Consider the following 13,667-nt stretch of genomic DNA (forward strand, 5'->3'; position numbering starts at 1 on the left):
AGGCATGATGGCGGCTGGGTGTCTTTGACTGTTGGGAGAACGACGGAATGGAGTATCTGGAGTGCGGTTTGAGCAAAAGGGAAGTCGAAAACTGTGCGATATTGTTCAGAACAATTAAAGTCTTGTTGATAGATGGGGAACTGCAACGCAGATGGAAAGGGAGGAAGGACGCATCCACCTATAAAGCAGTGAGCCGGCTCCGGTGTCCAGTCGTATTACTATTTGGTGGCTCAGACTTATTCCACTACGGTCTATGGATTTTTGAGGTACGCCCGGAATGTCGCCGGCGTCAGACCGATAGACATGTATGGCAAGGTTCTCTCAGTGGATGCTATCTACTGTCACAAGTTATTCCACTCCTGCTCTTAGTCATAGTGTCTGGACAAGACTCAAAACACCAACGCCGACGAGATCTTACAAGTTGGACCTAATGCAGCGAGTTTATTAGCACGCAAACCACGTAGCTGGGATATTTTGAGTCTTCCCTCTGGTGTTCATTGTCGAGAAGAACATTCGCCGATTTTCGGGCATCCCATGGATGACCCTAAGGCAGCAAGACTCGGAAAATCGAATCCCAAAAAATCAAGCAATAAGCGGAGTAGGCACATAATTATTTCACAGAAGTTAATACCGGTAACGTTATCGGTAGCATTTCCTCCTAAACGTAGTTGTGTAACTCGGCACATTCAACTTGGCGTAGGATTTGTAACTAGACTTAATTATCATGATAAAAATGAAATTGTTGTGACATGATATATAGGGATCTCCCATTCGGTAAACCCTGGTTTCTCGCGCAAAATATGAAGCCAAAGATTGTATACTCCGCGTTCCACAATGCTCGTGAGCATGATACTAGCTCTTTGCTCAGTTTCCCCGGTAATCCAGCCCATCCCCGTCTCATAAACACCATCTACATGCAAGCAGCACCATCGATTCCGATCACCTTCCCGTTTACCCATTCACCGTCCTGGGAGGCGAGGAAGCAAACAACACGGGCGATGTCGATCGGCAGACCGACACGGTGGAGGGGGGACCAGGTTGCGGCGAACTGTTACACATGCGTCAGTGATGCTGATTAAAATAGCATAGATTGTGATTAAAATACCTCATCAACACCATCGTCATCAAGGTTGGCGCCGTTGGGGATGTACTCCCTGCAGACTTGGTGGTACATATCGGTCTTGATGCCACCAGGTGCAACGGCATTGACGGTGATCTTCTTGTCGCCAAAGTCTAATTCAAATGTCAGTAAATAGGAAAATATACACCCGGAACGGAAATTCTACGCACCAATGGCCATGCACCGGACAAATGTCTCAATGGTGCCCTTGCTGCCAGAGTAGACGGCGTGCTTTGGAACGCCCTTGGCCTGTCCGGTGATGGATCCCATCAGGATAAGGCGCCCGCCAACCTCGAGGTGCTTGTAAGCTTCCCGAGCGACGAAGAACTGGCCCCGCGTGTTGATGTTGAAGACGCGGTCAAACTCTTCGGGGGTGACGTCCTTGACGTGGCCGAACGAGACAACGCCGCTGTTGGAGCACACGATGTCGAGCTTGCCGAACTTCTTGACGGCCTCACTGAAGAGGCGCACAATCTGGTCGACATCTGACACGTTGGCCTTGACGGCGTGAGCGTCGGTGCCGTTCTTCTTGATCTGGCTGACCACCTCCTCAGCCGCCGAGTCGCTGTTGGCATAGTTCACGATAACCTTGGCGCCGCGACGTCCCAGTTCAAGGGCCATCTCTCTGCCAATGCCACGGCCTGTCATAGCCCCCAAGGGGCAATATTAGCACTCGCACATACATTCCAGTTCCAATCGGTGACGGGGTGATAAGGAAGCCAAGAATGATATTTGCCACGGTTAAACACCGATGAGGCGCGCGCTTTCAGGGGTCCTATTCGGGTGGGTGGCCGGATTTGGTAGGATGTGGGGGAGTGGGGTCCCCACCCCCTTGACGTCGTCGGACTTGAGTTGGGGAAAAAGTACCGACCCGTCCGGCGGTTCGAGAAGCCCCCACGACGGTAGGGCGATGCATTGACTATGCGTGCCCAAACGATACCTGCAAGAACGGGTGAAACGAAATATGCCACGACGTACCTGCTCCAGTCACGAGAGCAACCTTGCCCTCGAGGCTGGCCGATGCCAGACCGAGCGGACCCGGGATCTGGCTAAACTTGCCCGGGGTGTTGGAAGTAAGACCAGGCATCTTTGCGGCGGGTTTAGGAAGAGTTGCGCCGGAGGATGTGGTAGATGGAGCAGGTTGTGGTTTGGCCTCTCTTGTCTCTGAGGGGGACGGATCGGGATTGGAGAAGTGAGACACGAGACGGCGGAAGATGTCAGATACCCTCATTCGACGGCAGACGGCGACTGTATACAAGAATGGGAAAATGAAGAGGGGGAAAACGACTCCAGAGATGGGGATCTGGACTGGGAGTCGTGACTTGGATGAGGGTGGGTGGTCAAGAGGCCAAGTCGAGGAGAAGGCCGGACCTGCATCTTATACGTGAAGGGCTATCGGCTATTTGCTGACCGTCCGAGTGCGCTGCGCAACATGTGTTTCGCGGGCGACGGGCCCCATTCATTGTGTGTGTGGTTCTCTATGGCGGCTGTCGGACCACGTTGGAGACATGCCGGACTGTCCTGGGCTCTCCGGACATTGTGCGACCCTGGGGAGGGGCGCGCCGACACTAAGCTGTCAATTGGGGGCATTGTGCTGGCTCTAGAGATCGGCCCGTCCGTCGTTTTGCACTAGATTGGATCTGCATTTCCTGCAAGTTTTGGGCATGACAAATTTTCACGTTCCTGGGAAAGACCGGCTTAGGTTCCTGCACAGTAGAGTGCCGACGGTGAAAACCTTGGATGGTCGTCCTTTCCACGCGCCGCGAGCCGCCCCCAAACCGCGCCAATGAGGGGAAGGGGCCACCGCTGCAGTTGCGGACAAACGAGCGCACCTTCCTTCCTCCCTGTTGTTTTTCGACCCACCTCCAATAGGGAAATATCAGTAACATTGGAAGCTGCGAACGGCCAAGTGCCAAAACTCACGTTGCACTCCGTCCTCGCGGCGACTTCGCGTCTTTCCTCGCACTCTGGCTTGATGTCCGGGGCATTCCACCCGCGCTGTCTCCCATCCCGCCGCATTATTGGTCTCATTTTATTGGTTACCTTGTGTCAATCTTCCACCACTCCTTCGTAATCTCAGTATTAGGCTGGAAAGGGTGGCGTTCACCCGCATTAGAGCTGTTCCACCGGTAAGCGGTGGCGTTCGAATCCACAGCCGCTATTCATTCACATTGCTGTCGAACTGCTCTCACCTCTCTATCTAGGCATTTACCTTGGGTAATGCTAATGAAGTGGCCAGCTAGACAGGCCAAGTCCAGGCCAGTCCGAAATATCATACATGTCGGTCCGTTATTACACTAGCCTGGTGTAGCCCTCCGCGCTCGCGACAAGCCGCGACCCGAGCGGCTCAATTGCGTCAGGCAAGGCCGTGTCAAGTTGCTTCCTGCCCAGTATTGCTCGCAACCCCGGCCGCTTCCGATCTTCAAGATCCCATCAAGCTTTACTAGTACGGTGATCTGAGACGTCAACATCGGCATCTGGAAATTCTTGGCCTCAGAAGAATACAGGCTCACGACCAATCGTTTGCTTCTGTGCACTTGTTGGAGCTATTTTAAGCCCAAAGAACCTAGCTTTGGCAGTTCAGGCTTGAGCGTTTCATATATGGCTCCTCTGCATTGCGTACGTGGCTGGCCTGGGCGCATGGTTCACAGCGAATCTGGCACGTGAAGATAATCGTCTCTCTAGATTAAGCGCGAGTCTAGAACCATTAGAGTTCAGACATTTCTCGGTCGTCCCGCCCTAGTGCAGGGAAGAGCCGACCCGTGGGGTTGTATTAGAAACGCTAGCGCTTAATCAAACTGACGAACAACGGACCCTGCCAATTTAGCAAAAACAAACATCTGCAGCTATGGGAAGTCACAGAAATGCTGACCTAGGCTGAGTGCCGGTTCCCAAGGTGTCAAGCCTGCAAGACTCTGGTGATCTAGTGCGGGCGATGGCCATGCTACCCTGCGACTGTGTTCGATCACGTACAACTCAAGGGCTGCATATCTGCGATGAAGTTGTCGGCCACACAACATAGCGAGTCGAGTAGGCATATCCCATTTACGTATGCCATCGAGGCTCATATCATGCCTTAGCTTGCCGCCTCGCTCATGCAACACAGTACCCGGCCTTGTCACGGACGCCTGTCGTGTTTCCCCAGCTCAAACATGACTCCTCGCAGATGTTCACTTGCCGATGAGGGGCAGCATCTGCCCCCTCAAGTCGATGTGAGCACAGTTTGCGCCTCAAGACATTGGATCAGAAAGTCCAGATAGACGCGACCCCATGGATTGCATGCACACTCCATGAATTAGCAGTTCTACAGACAATGTGGCAGCGGCCGTGAACTCCCACATCGTCCTCGGCCATCAACAAGCAGCATCATGGCGGTCCCAGGCCCAGGAATGCAAGATCAGATGTCCCGAGGATCAGCAGACAATATGCATCGTGCAAGGTCTTGCCGACAGGATGCAGGCGCACAGCGGCTCATACTCGCAAGGCTTGGTTCTCGCAGGGTGGTGGTGCTGGGATCCTGGAGGCCGGAACCATTATAAGGATGGCGGTCCTCTCTTACCGGGTTTCGCTGTCATGCTTCTCGGCTTCAACGAAAACCGAAGCCGCGCCCTATCCTGCCGCAACAAACAAACTGGAATGACAGGCCCCTCTAGCCCTCTGACTCTCTAACACCTAGCCAGTCAGCCAGCCAGGCTACGTGGGCTGCCAACCGTCCCGCGAATAAGCCCCCAATAATTACCTTCAATCTCAACACCTTGGGTCCGCAGGGGGAGTTCCGGCGTGGCTCACAAGCTATGCCCCCACCCCCGAGTCCGAGACTGCCACGTATTCCCGCTTTGGGAAGAATTAAGACGGATGTGCAACCATGCATATGCACGCGGCGGCCCCTGCCCCTGCCCCCGCATCCCCGCCCTCCGGACCTCCGGCCGTTTTGGCCACACGTCGGCACCGTTCTTGACTCGTATTTCGCTTCCACAGTCGGACCCGAGCGGTCGGGTGCTGTCCGCCAAGGAGATGTCAATCGGCCATCGGGGCATGAATCCGGCCCGCTCGGGCGACCGACCAGCTAGTGCCCGGAGGCTTCCACTCAAGATTCTTGCTGCTCGGGCTATTGATGACTAGTTGGTAAACTTTAGCCTGGAATTGCTTGGACTCGCTTGAATGCACACGGCAGCCTGAAAGGCGGCTCAATCACGTTAAATGTGGCGGTGGGAGTGGCTGGGTATCACCGGTACCTTCTGAAGTTTCAAGCGCGCTCCACGTGTTTTTCTTCCTTTCGCCTTCTTGGCCTCATTCTTTGTCTAGTACCAAAACAACAGCTATTGATGGTGTGCTACGTTTTTGGCCATCGCTGGAAAATCAGTGCGGGCAAAACGCAACCAATGAGAGGGTATCGGGAGCAAACGTGGTTGCTACTACTGGCAGTTCACAAAGGTGCATATCAACTCGTACACGCAAAGTACAAAAATCAAGCCTAAACGATTCCTTCATTCGAGGTAGATGCTGATCAACCTCCGGAGTGGGTGCCCGGAGGATCATGTCTGGGTGCTATATTGGACACCCGAAGTGCCCCGGATGCCCAAGACAAAAACAATCGACAACCGAAGGTTCAAAAAGACAAACTCGCCGCCGGGAATTGAGCCCGACGTGGGGGTCGAACCCACAACCTTGAGATTAAGAGTCTCACGCTCTACCGATTGAGCTAGCCGGGCGAGGTTCTTGACTTGTGTTGGAGAGTGGAATCCATAATGATCGTCAAGAGCCATGCGTCTCCCGCTGACCCAGCAGCATTGCACTAGACCCACCATTCCTTGTAGTGAGTGGGTACATGCTGGATTCAGGATGCCTAGTCACATACATACACAGGACCAGTCAGTCCTAATGCATACAGTGTTACACGGGGCGTTTGCTTAGACTATATATAGCCAATGCTGATATGGGGCTGACTGAGAATCAGGATTAGCGAGGTTCTTCTTGGCAAAAGGTGAAAAAGGTAACCTCGAAAGTAAAACCCTAGAATTTTCATGAAATCACGTGCCATTTGGCAGGATCAAAAACAGTTCCTTGGCACTGAGAAGGAGAAAAGCCAGGCAACCAGAGGAGACCGACGACTGATTACCAACTGTGAACCGATTTTGAAACCCGTCGGCGTTTGCGACTGACACGGTTGTTCCGCCAAGGCAAGACACGCGGCACACGGGAGCAGAATCAGGAATCCCGGCTCCGGAGCCCCTTTTTGTTTCGTTTCCCTTAATAAATTTCTTCTTGTCAGACTATAATTAAGTGGTAGACTCACATTGAGTCTTCACTTGGCATGGTCCTTTACATCGCAGCTTTAGATGGTGTCCGCGTCAGCTTCGTCTCAGTCACCATTAGATCAGGCTACAAGATTCGAATTGGTGGTTTGGGTGGGGAGGGAGGGTTTCAATCGGTGGGCCTTTAACGAGAGAAAAAGGTGAAGAACTACAGAAAAAAACGTGGCTATGGACAAAGCACTACCACCGCCTTCCAAATGGTTTCTAGAAGCCTGGCCAGGAACAGATTAGTCCCGAACCTTAAATCCAATCGATTCTATGTGTTACCTAAGTAGATGCTTGGCAGGCCATGGACGGCATGCCATCTGGAAACAGGCGTGCATAGCCGACCCTCCCGTATTCCGCATCCTACACCAACTCCTGCCCATGATGGGAACACAAACATCTCATGGATGATGATCAGGGGTTCAGGGGGCCAGGCAACAAGGGGATTGTTTACACCCTTACCTAAAATAATCTAGTGTACTTTTTTCCTTTTTTCTTAGCCGCCTACCCACCTCGTATAAGGTGAGTAGCCTGCCCCCCCCCCCCCCCCCCTTAGATCAGAGGGAGGGCATCGATCTTCCCCCGGGCCCTTGACTTTTAGGAAAAAATCACGTCCTTTTACCATGAATTGAGATCCCCAGACTAGCGCACGCGGTAGTGCCCTTTTCTTTGTTTACGTTTGACTTTCCTGGCTATGGGACTCTGTGCCTTTACTCTGCTTCAAGCCCACCAACCTATCGAGCCTACAGCTCGATCGCTTCCATTGAGCCTGCTGTTGTTGTTGTTTTTGGTGTTGTGGTGTCTTTTCACCGCTTCAATGATGGATCCCCACACTTCTGTGCAGCGTGGAGTTGTTCCTTCGCATCCTCCCCGCCCATCCGATTTTTGATCCACTAACACCTTCACAGCCGTCTTGGTCGTCCATTCTTGGTGCCAAGATCTTAGGGCTGATGGAGGAAGACCAATCAATCACCTGGGCCAAATCCCTTTTTTCCCTATTTATGGTGGGGACACTCGATTATCTATTTTCAAAGTGGGCTCATCTTTCGCTTAGCCTTACCTATTTTTTCTTCTTTTTTTTTTCTCTTTTGGCGTCAACTGCGGCACGGCCTATTCTATGGGGAAGCAGAATCTCCAACGGAATGCCTCCCGATTTCTCTTGCAGGTAATATTCGTTCATCCTACTCGTCGCCTCGCCAATGTCGACGCACCAACGCACCACCCATCTCTGCTGTGCCCTTTCGCAACAGGTTTGGGAGTTCTGGTTTTATCGTCGCCTCCATTTTTGGGAGGGAGCTGTGGCACATGTGTGCCTTGAACATGGCAGAGAGCATCTCCATTGATTGATAATCTCATCTGCGGAAACTTATTAATTACAGGGATTGCCTCCAATAGTAGGAGGCGGGCCGTCAAACGGAGCTAGGATGGTAATCTGAAGGGCTTCTGGACTTGTTGGACTGTCCCTGCAGGCCCAACCGCCGGGGAGGCGACTGCTTATCGATTTGGGGCAACAAGGTGTGCTTGAGCCACATGGTTTTACGGCACGGTCGTGCGCTTTGCCGTCGACAAACACGAACAACGGCCACTCCAAGGGCAGTTATGGGCGCTACCGTCATCGTGATCGTTACGGTTCTGGCAAAATTATGAGCTTCCTAAAAAGAAAATCTGCCTATGTCACATAATTAGGCGTTGGGCCGCCGTGCGGTTGCCGACTGTTCTGAGATTTTGACCCTGTCCAATGTCTCCCCATGTCTTTGACGCTAATTGTCTGTTGACATGGTGTTGGTTCCGACATCAAGTCACCATGGAAAGTGACAGGGCATCGACAAATCCGGCAGGGTACAACAACCGTGACCAAGCCAGCAAATATTTTAGTGCCATAACTAATGAGGGGCGTTTCCGAGGTCAAGACGGTTGGTACAGTATCTATTCATGCAGAGTTCGTAACTGGGAAGCCGGAAACCTTCATTTATTCTCATGCATGCCCTCGGCGGTCGTCACTGCTGGTGCTGGCTCAACGCCATGGACTAGGAACCGCGAAATGGCCCATTCCAAAATCGGGTTTGTGAGTGCCGGGGCATGGAATTAAAAAATCACTTTGCGTTGAGAGAGGGGCGGTTTGGGCCTGCAACTTCTCGTGTACATTCACATCTCGCCAGTAGCAGGGTTCTAGAGGTCGAAGATGCTCTCAATTTTGTGCTCGTTTCCGGTCAGCCCCTTCTCCTTGAGGTATGTGCCTCGGCGCTCTAGCAGCACACGATAAGGCTCCTTGGGAAACGTCATATTGTCATCCTTCCAGACCTGGTAGCCTGTCTCCTCCCACACCTTGAGCTGGGCCATGAAGCCGGAATTCGGCTGTACCTTGCGTTTCTGTTTGATTTCCTTGAGAACTTGATCCAGGGGTCTTTTGTGTTTTCATGAGATAGGCGATGACGACGGCGGCGGAGCGTGAGATGCCCTTCTCGCAGTGGTCCAGGACACAGGGCGGGATCTTCTCTTGCGTCGCCACGACTTTGACGGAAGGGTGCATAGGCGGCTTTGGGATAGGCGGGAGGGCCAGTTGGGCGTCGATAAAATCACAGGTTGTGGACATGTTGGCCAAGAGGCCCTATTACGAGGTATCCGCTGCATTGATGTACAGGTAGCGCTTGCTAGGCACGAGCCGAAGGTATTCAGTGCGGGGGAACATGAGATAGCACGCGAGGAGGATGGATACAACAGAAGTGATGTTGAATTGCCGGATGGTGGGGATGTGGAGAGCCGTATCTACGTCTCCCAGGAAGAGCGATTCCTCTATCTGCGAGATTGATGGCTGGACCTGGGGAAACACATAGGGCAGGGGGGTCGGTGCCGCATTTGCACTTACATTTGCATTTGCCTTATCTGCGGCGGGGACCATGATGCACACTAAAAGAATCGGGCTTATTAGGAAATGACATCACACGGCTAGCGATAAGGAACCCGCAATACGCCATTCTGTGACAATTACTACATAAGTTGTGCTCTTGCTATAATCTAAAAGAATACGCTAGATTAAACGACTCCACTCGGCGACGGCGGCCAAAGACGACAATGTGTATGGATGCTCTTCGCCAAGCACTCGCCGCCTTGCCTGGGCACAATCCTCCATCAGTGCTAAAGCATCTCCGCGTCGACCTTGATCTTCCCAGGTAAAAGCGAGGTTGTTCATGCTCGTTAGCGTGTTTGGGTGATCGGCCCCGAGCTTGGTCTTGCTCGTCTTCATCACCTGCATGAATAGCTTCTCGGCATCCTCCCACCGGCCCTGGTTCCAAAATATCGACGCTAGGTTGGCCATACTCGATAGCGTATCTGGGTGATCGGCCCCGAGCTTGGTCTTGCTCGTCTCCATCACCTGTACGCCCAGCTTCTCAGCCTCCTCCCACCGGCCCTGGCTCCTATATGTCGACGCTAGGTTGGCCATACTCGATAGCGTATCTGGGTGATCGGCCCCGAGATTAGTCTTGCTCGTCTCCATCACCTGTACGCCCAGCTTCTCAGCCTCCTCCCACCGGCCCTGGTTCCTATATGTCGACGCTAGGTTGGCCATACTCGATAGCGTATTTGGGTGATCGGCCCCGAGCTTGGTCTTGCTCGTCTCCATTACCTGTACGTCTGGCTTCTCGGCCTCCTCCCACCGGCCCTGGTTCCTATATGTCGACGATAGGTTGGCTATACTCGTCAGCGTATTTGGGTGATCGGCCCCGAGCTTGGTCTTGCGAGTCTCCATCACCTGCATGAATAGCTTCTCGGCCTCCTCCCACCGGCCCTAGTTCCAAAATATCGACGCTAGGTTGGCCATACTCGATAGCGTATCTAGATGATCGGCCCCGAGCTTGGTCTTGCGAGTCTCCATCACCTGCACGCCCAGCTTCTCGGCCTCCTCCCACCGGCCCTGGTTCCTATATGTCGACGCTAGGTTGGCCATACTCCATAGCGTAGAAGCGTGATCGGCCCCGAGCTTGGTCTTGCGAGTCTCGATCACCTGCATGAACAGCTTCTCGGCCTCCTGCCACCGGCCTTGGTCCAAAAGGACCCCTGCAAATAATGATATACTTGCTAGAGTCGCCACATCCTTCTTTCTAAGCCTCTTCTCTTGAACCTCTCTCGCCTTGCCTAGCATATGCTGTGCAACCTCATATCTTCCTTGTGACCTTGCATACCATCCTCCGTTATATAAAAGAGTCGCCCATGTTTCAAGCATATCCTTACCCGGTTGGTAACCAAGGGCTACTTGAACGTGTAAAAAGAGGCTTTGACAGGTTGCCCAGTTTTTGTACTTTCCCGTTGGGAACGACGCGGCTATTCGCTCGATATATTGCTGCTTGAACGTCTCCTGCTGTCCAAACGCTTCCAGCCACTTTCTCGTCGACAGTTGCACGAGCCCGTGCATCTCAAATTCGCCGACACCCTCGTCCGCGGCGATGAGACAGTAATCCCTTAGCATCGCCATATCATCTTCAAATCCGCTGTCCATCTTGTCCTCTATATCGTCTAGATGGGACGTATAAGTAGGGGTCGAACAACGGCGGCAACGCCACAGATGGCGACATGAATGATAGTTTCTTGGTGTTGGTATTGCATCCTTGACAGTTCTGGGGGATTTTAGAACATACTCAGGGATACCTTGTCGATCAAAAAAGCTCATGAGTGACAGGAGATCCGCTGCAGACTGCCGCTTAGACCGGATGTACTCAAAAGATATCTGCCATGTCGTAAGAACCGCGTTCGACGCGCCTCCATCCCGCCGTAGGTCCCCAGCATCGTACTTTAAAAGGCTGCTCTTTTTGCCCTCACTCTCTCGGAACTCTGTTAGGTACTTCTCGGGTGAGCTCCGTGGCGCTCTTGCCAGTATGTAAGCGGCAGCCTAGCTAATGGCCAGCGGAACGAGGTCGAGCGCCTGTACAAGGCCGACAGCCACATCAGCATCCGGGAGCGATCCTAGCTTCTTCTCCAGAAGCGTAAGGGCGTCCGTCTGCGCCATTGGCCTGACTTCAATCATGTTCTGGCGGTGCCCCGTTAGCCTGGAAGCCAGGTCCTTATTGCGTGTTGTAATGATGATCGATCCGTTTCGACTTTGTGGAAGGTACGTGGCAAGTGGCTGCCTACTACGTCCGTTGTCGCTAGCCGCGTCGTAGAATACGTCATAGTCGTCAGCGCTATCGAAGATCATCGTCCATTTGCCATGTCGTTCGTTGGACAGCTAGCTATATACGAGCTGCGGAATGTTGGCTTGAGGTTGGTTCCGGCCGTACAGCTTGACGGCGTCGGCAATCGCCCTGAAGCCCTCTTCGACACGCGCCTGTGTGCCGGCGTGGACCCAGAATACCCATGTGTTGGGCTGCCCCGTGGCGACTCGGTGAGCGAATTCGATGGCAAGCTGCGATTTGCCAACGCCACCCAGGCCCACAAGGGCCACACGAGCGGCGGGCTTGGAACATCGCTGGTCGATTTGGTCGAGAATGTCTCCACGGTTGACAAAATCGGGGTCGCGGGAGAAGGGTATGATCGCGAAGGGGGCTGGCGGAGTTTCGGCTCGTTCTGCAGAAGTGTTAGCGTGGGCTAGGCAGGCACGGATGGCGCTAGCCTTACCTGGCGGGAGATGGAACTCCGCGTTGACCGTCCCGTAGTTCTGCCCCACCTGCTGGCCCCAGTTTCCGGCTCCGAAAGACCTGGATTGCATCATGTGCCGTTGGACGGTTGCTTAAGAGTCGATTCTCGATAGTAACGAAGCAGAAATGCTCTCTAACTCGTGCAGCTGAGTGGCTGCAGGCATCAATTCAGCTGCACGTGATTGCTGCCCCTCAGTTCTAGTATGAGGCATTTGCGTCTCTCTGCTGACGGGCGCGCAACATCATCGCAGCCTTCGACCAACTCTTCGCCATGGACCCGTTTAGTATCACAGCCGGCGTCGTCGGCATCCTCGGACCAACGCTGCACTGTGTTCGGCTCTTGGTAAAGGACCTACAAAACATTGTCGACGCGCCTGATGCCGTTACGGTGCTTACCAACGATCTGCAATCAGTGGGCCTTGCTCTCGCTTCGGTGCAGGCAGTTACGGACTCGCAATGGAAATTGCTGGGCGAGGCCGTTACTGTCCAGTCGAGAGCTACGATAACTTCCTGCAGAACTTCCTGCGAAAGGTTCAAGACCTCTCTCGGTCGCTGGACCCGGCATAGCACGGATGGAACGCTCTCCTGGCGAGACCGCGCAACCCTGGGCGTCTTTAGACAGGGCCACATCAAATCCATGTCGGAGCAGCTTCAGAACTGCAACATCACGCTGACTTCTATAGCGAGCATTGCAACCTTGTATGTTAGAGTTTAGCTCTAGAAAAGATAGGTACTAACATGTCCCAGACACAGCTCCCTCCAGCAGACGCAAGCGGCCGAAGAGATCAAGATGATGATATCAACGAAGGAGACGGCGGTTAATGATGCAATAGCAACGAGAAACGATCAGTCGGCCGAGGTTAGTGCTAGGCTGGAAGCGCTTACCCTAGAGGAGCCAGACGAAGGCGAAACGGAAGCCGATCAGACCAGTGCGACCAAGCAGGTTGCGATGGAGAAGAAAGCCCTAGGTGAATCGCGCAAGGTTTTTGAAGGGCTGCTCTCAGTGATCCAAACGGCAGCTGCAAATGCGCAAGCAGGCCAGGGACCAACAGTCACCTTTGGAAGCAAAAATAGTGGCCAGCAGGTAGGGGTGAACAGCGGCACCATCAGTGCTACGTTTGGTGGAAGGGGGTAGGACTTGTGAAATCTCTGGTTCTGTATATTTGTCCTCTTGCTTGCTTTGCTGTTTACCAACAAGCTCTTAAATCCATGTTAGACAGGTATTGATCGTCTTGTCATACGAACCTGACTACGGATTCAGGCTCCGCGGGTTCGCAACGTTGTCAGCGCCCACGCCCGGCCAGATTTGTAAACCAGGGTCTTCCAGTTAAAAATTGCGACCATCTCATGCACTGCAGACTTATAGAGTAGCTGCTGTGCGGGATGTCCCACAGCACAGAAGACAAGCGAACCAGCTTCCTCCTGTCTTCAAATCGCTATCTCGTAGGCCTAGTGGTAGACATAGACGAAATCGGTATAATATCGAGAGAAATCGCGACGCGCGGGGGAGCTCGTAGAAGGTAGCACCTAACGACCTAGTTAAGGATTAGGATTCGACGACAGGAGTTATGGAAGGGGCCTAGAAACGCCAGGGGAAATCTGTAATCGACGTATCCG

The 13,667-nt window shown here is 53.2% G+C and overlaps 6 protein-coding genes and 1 non-coding gene across 7 annotated transcripts; 2 read left to right on the forward strand and 5 right to left on the reverse strand.

The window, feature by feature from the left end:
* Window positions 1–678: 678 nt before the first annotated feature.
* On the reverse strand, window positions 679–1,903 carry B0T26DRAFT_359625 (uncharacterized protein). The gene is made up of 3 exons (XM_060434597.1): window positions 1,291–1,903; window positions 1,106–1,233; window positions 679–1,048 (listed from the first exon to the last, which is right to left on the reverse strand). The coding sequence occupies exons 1-3, from the start codon at window positions 1,766–1,768 to the stop codon at window positions 911–913; spliced, it is 744 nt and encodes a 247-aa protein (XP_060294562.1). The 5' UTR covers window positions 1,769–1,903; the 3' UTR covers window positions 679–910.
* B0T26DRAFT_716852 (uncharacterized protein) lies at window positions 1,706–2,165 on the forward strand. The gene has a single exon (XM_060442296.1). The coding sequence runs from the start codon at window positions 1,872–1,874 to the stop codon at window positions 2,037–2,039; it is 168 nt and encodes a 55-aa protein (XP_060294563.1). The 5' UTR covers window positions 1,706–1,871; the 3' UTR covers window positions 2,040–2,165.
* On the reverse strand, window positions 1,904–2,519 carry B0T26DRAFT_359624 (uncharacterized protein). Its single transcript, XM_060434596.1, has one exon. It carries the CDS (start codon window positions 2,349–2,351, stop codon window positions 2,040–2,042), a length of 312 nt encoding a protein of 103 aa, XP_060294564.1. The 5' UTR covers window positions 2,352–2,519; the 3' UTR covers window positions 1,904–2,039.
* Window positions 2,520–5,759: 3,240 nt separating this feature from the next.
* B0T26DRAFT_t183 lies at window positions 5,760–5,832 on the reverse strand. The gene has a single exon. It is a non-coding gene; the product is annotated as a tRNA-Lys (tRNA).
* Window positions 5,833–8,589: 2,757 nt separating this feature from the next.
* Window positions 8,590–9,013, reverse strand: B0T26DRAFT_677600 (uncharacterized protein; the record flags this gene model as incomplete). Its single annotated transcript, XM_060440123.1, has 2 exons — window positions 8,590–8,802; window positions 8,855–9,013. The coding sequence occupies 2 exons, from the start codon at window positions 9,011–9,013 to the stop codon at window positions 8,590–8,592; spliced, it is 372 nt and encodes a 123-aa protein (XP_060294565.1).
* Window positions 9,014–9,364: 351 nt separating this feature from the next.
* On the reverse strand, window positions 9,365–9,647 carry B0T26DRAFT_716856 (uncharacterized protein; the record flags this gene model as incomplete). The annotated part of the gene is made up of 1 exon (XM_060442297.1): window positions 9,365–9,647. A coding segment is annotated over exon 1 (157 nt), but the record flags the coding sequence as incomplete, so codon positions are not given.
* Window positions 9,648–12,321: 2,674 nt separating this feature from the next.
* Window positions 12,322–12,872, forward strand: B0T26DRAFT_742039 (uncharacterized protein; the record flags this gene model as incomplete). The annotated part of the gene is made up of 2 exons (XM_060444054.1): window positions 12,322–12,753; window positions 12,798–12,872. The coding sequence occupies 2 exons, from the start codon at window positions 12,322–12,324 to the stop codon at window positions 12,870–12,872; spliced, it is 507 nt and encodes a 168-aa protein (XP_060294567.1).
* Between the last annotated feature and the right edge of the window lie 795 nt (window positions 12,873–13,667).

The sequence above is a fragment of the Lasiosphaeria miniovina genome (genome assembly GCF_030549165.1).
Source record: "Lasiosphaeria miniovina strain SMH2392-1A chromosome Unknown B0T26scaffold_5, whole genome shotgun sequence".
NCBI lineage: Eukaryota > Fungi > Ascomycota > Sordariomycetes > Sordariales > Lasiosphaeriaceae > Lasiosphaeria > Lasiosphaeria miniovina.

Excerpts from the sequence above, each read along its gene's own strand:
- B0T26DRAFT_359625 (XM_060434597.1), bottom strand. The coding sequence starts at position 1,768 with ATGACAGGCCGTGGCATTGGCAGAGAGATGGCCCTTGAACTGGGACGT. Across the intron at positions 1,234-1,290 it reads TGTCCGGTGCATGGCCATTG|ACTTTGGCGACAAGAAGATC; the intron begins GTGCGTAGAATT and ends CATTTGAATTAG. Across the intron at positions 1,049-1,105 it reads ATGACGATGGTGTTGATGAG|TTCGCCGCAACCTGGTCCCC; the intron begins GTATTTTAATCA and ends CATGTGTAACAG.
- B0T26DRAFT_716852 (XM_060442296.1), top strand. The coding sequence starts at position 1,872 with ATGAGGCGCGCGCTTTCAGGGGTCCTATTCGGGTGGGTGGCCGGATTT.
- B0T26DRAFT_359624 (XM_060434596.1), bottom strand. The coding sequence starts at position 2,351 with ATGAGGGTATCTGACATCTTCCGCCGTCTCGTGTCTCACTTCTCCAAT.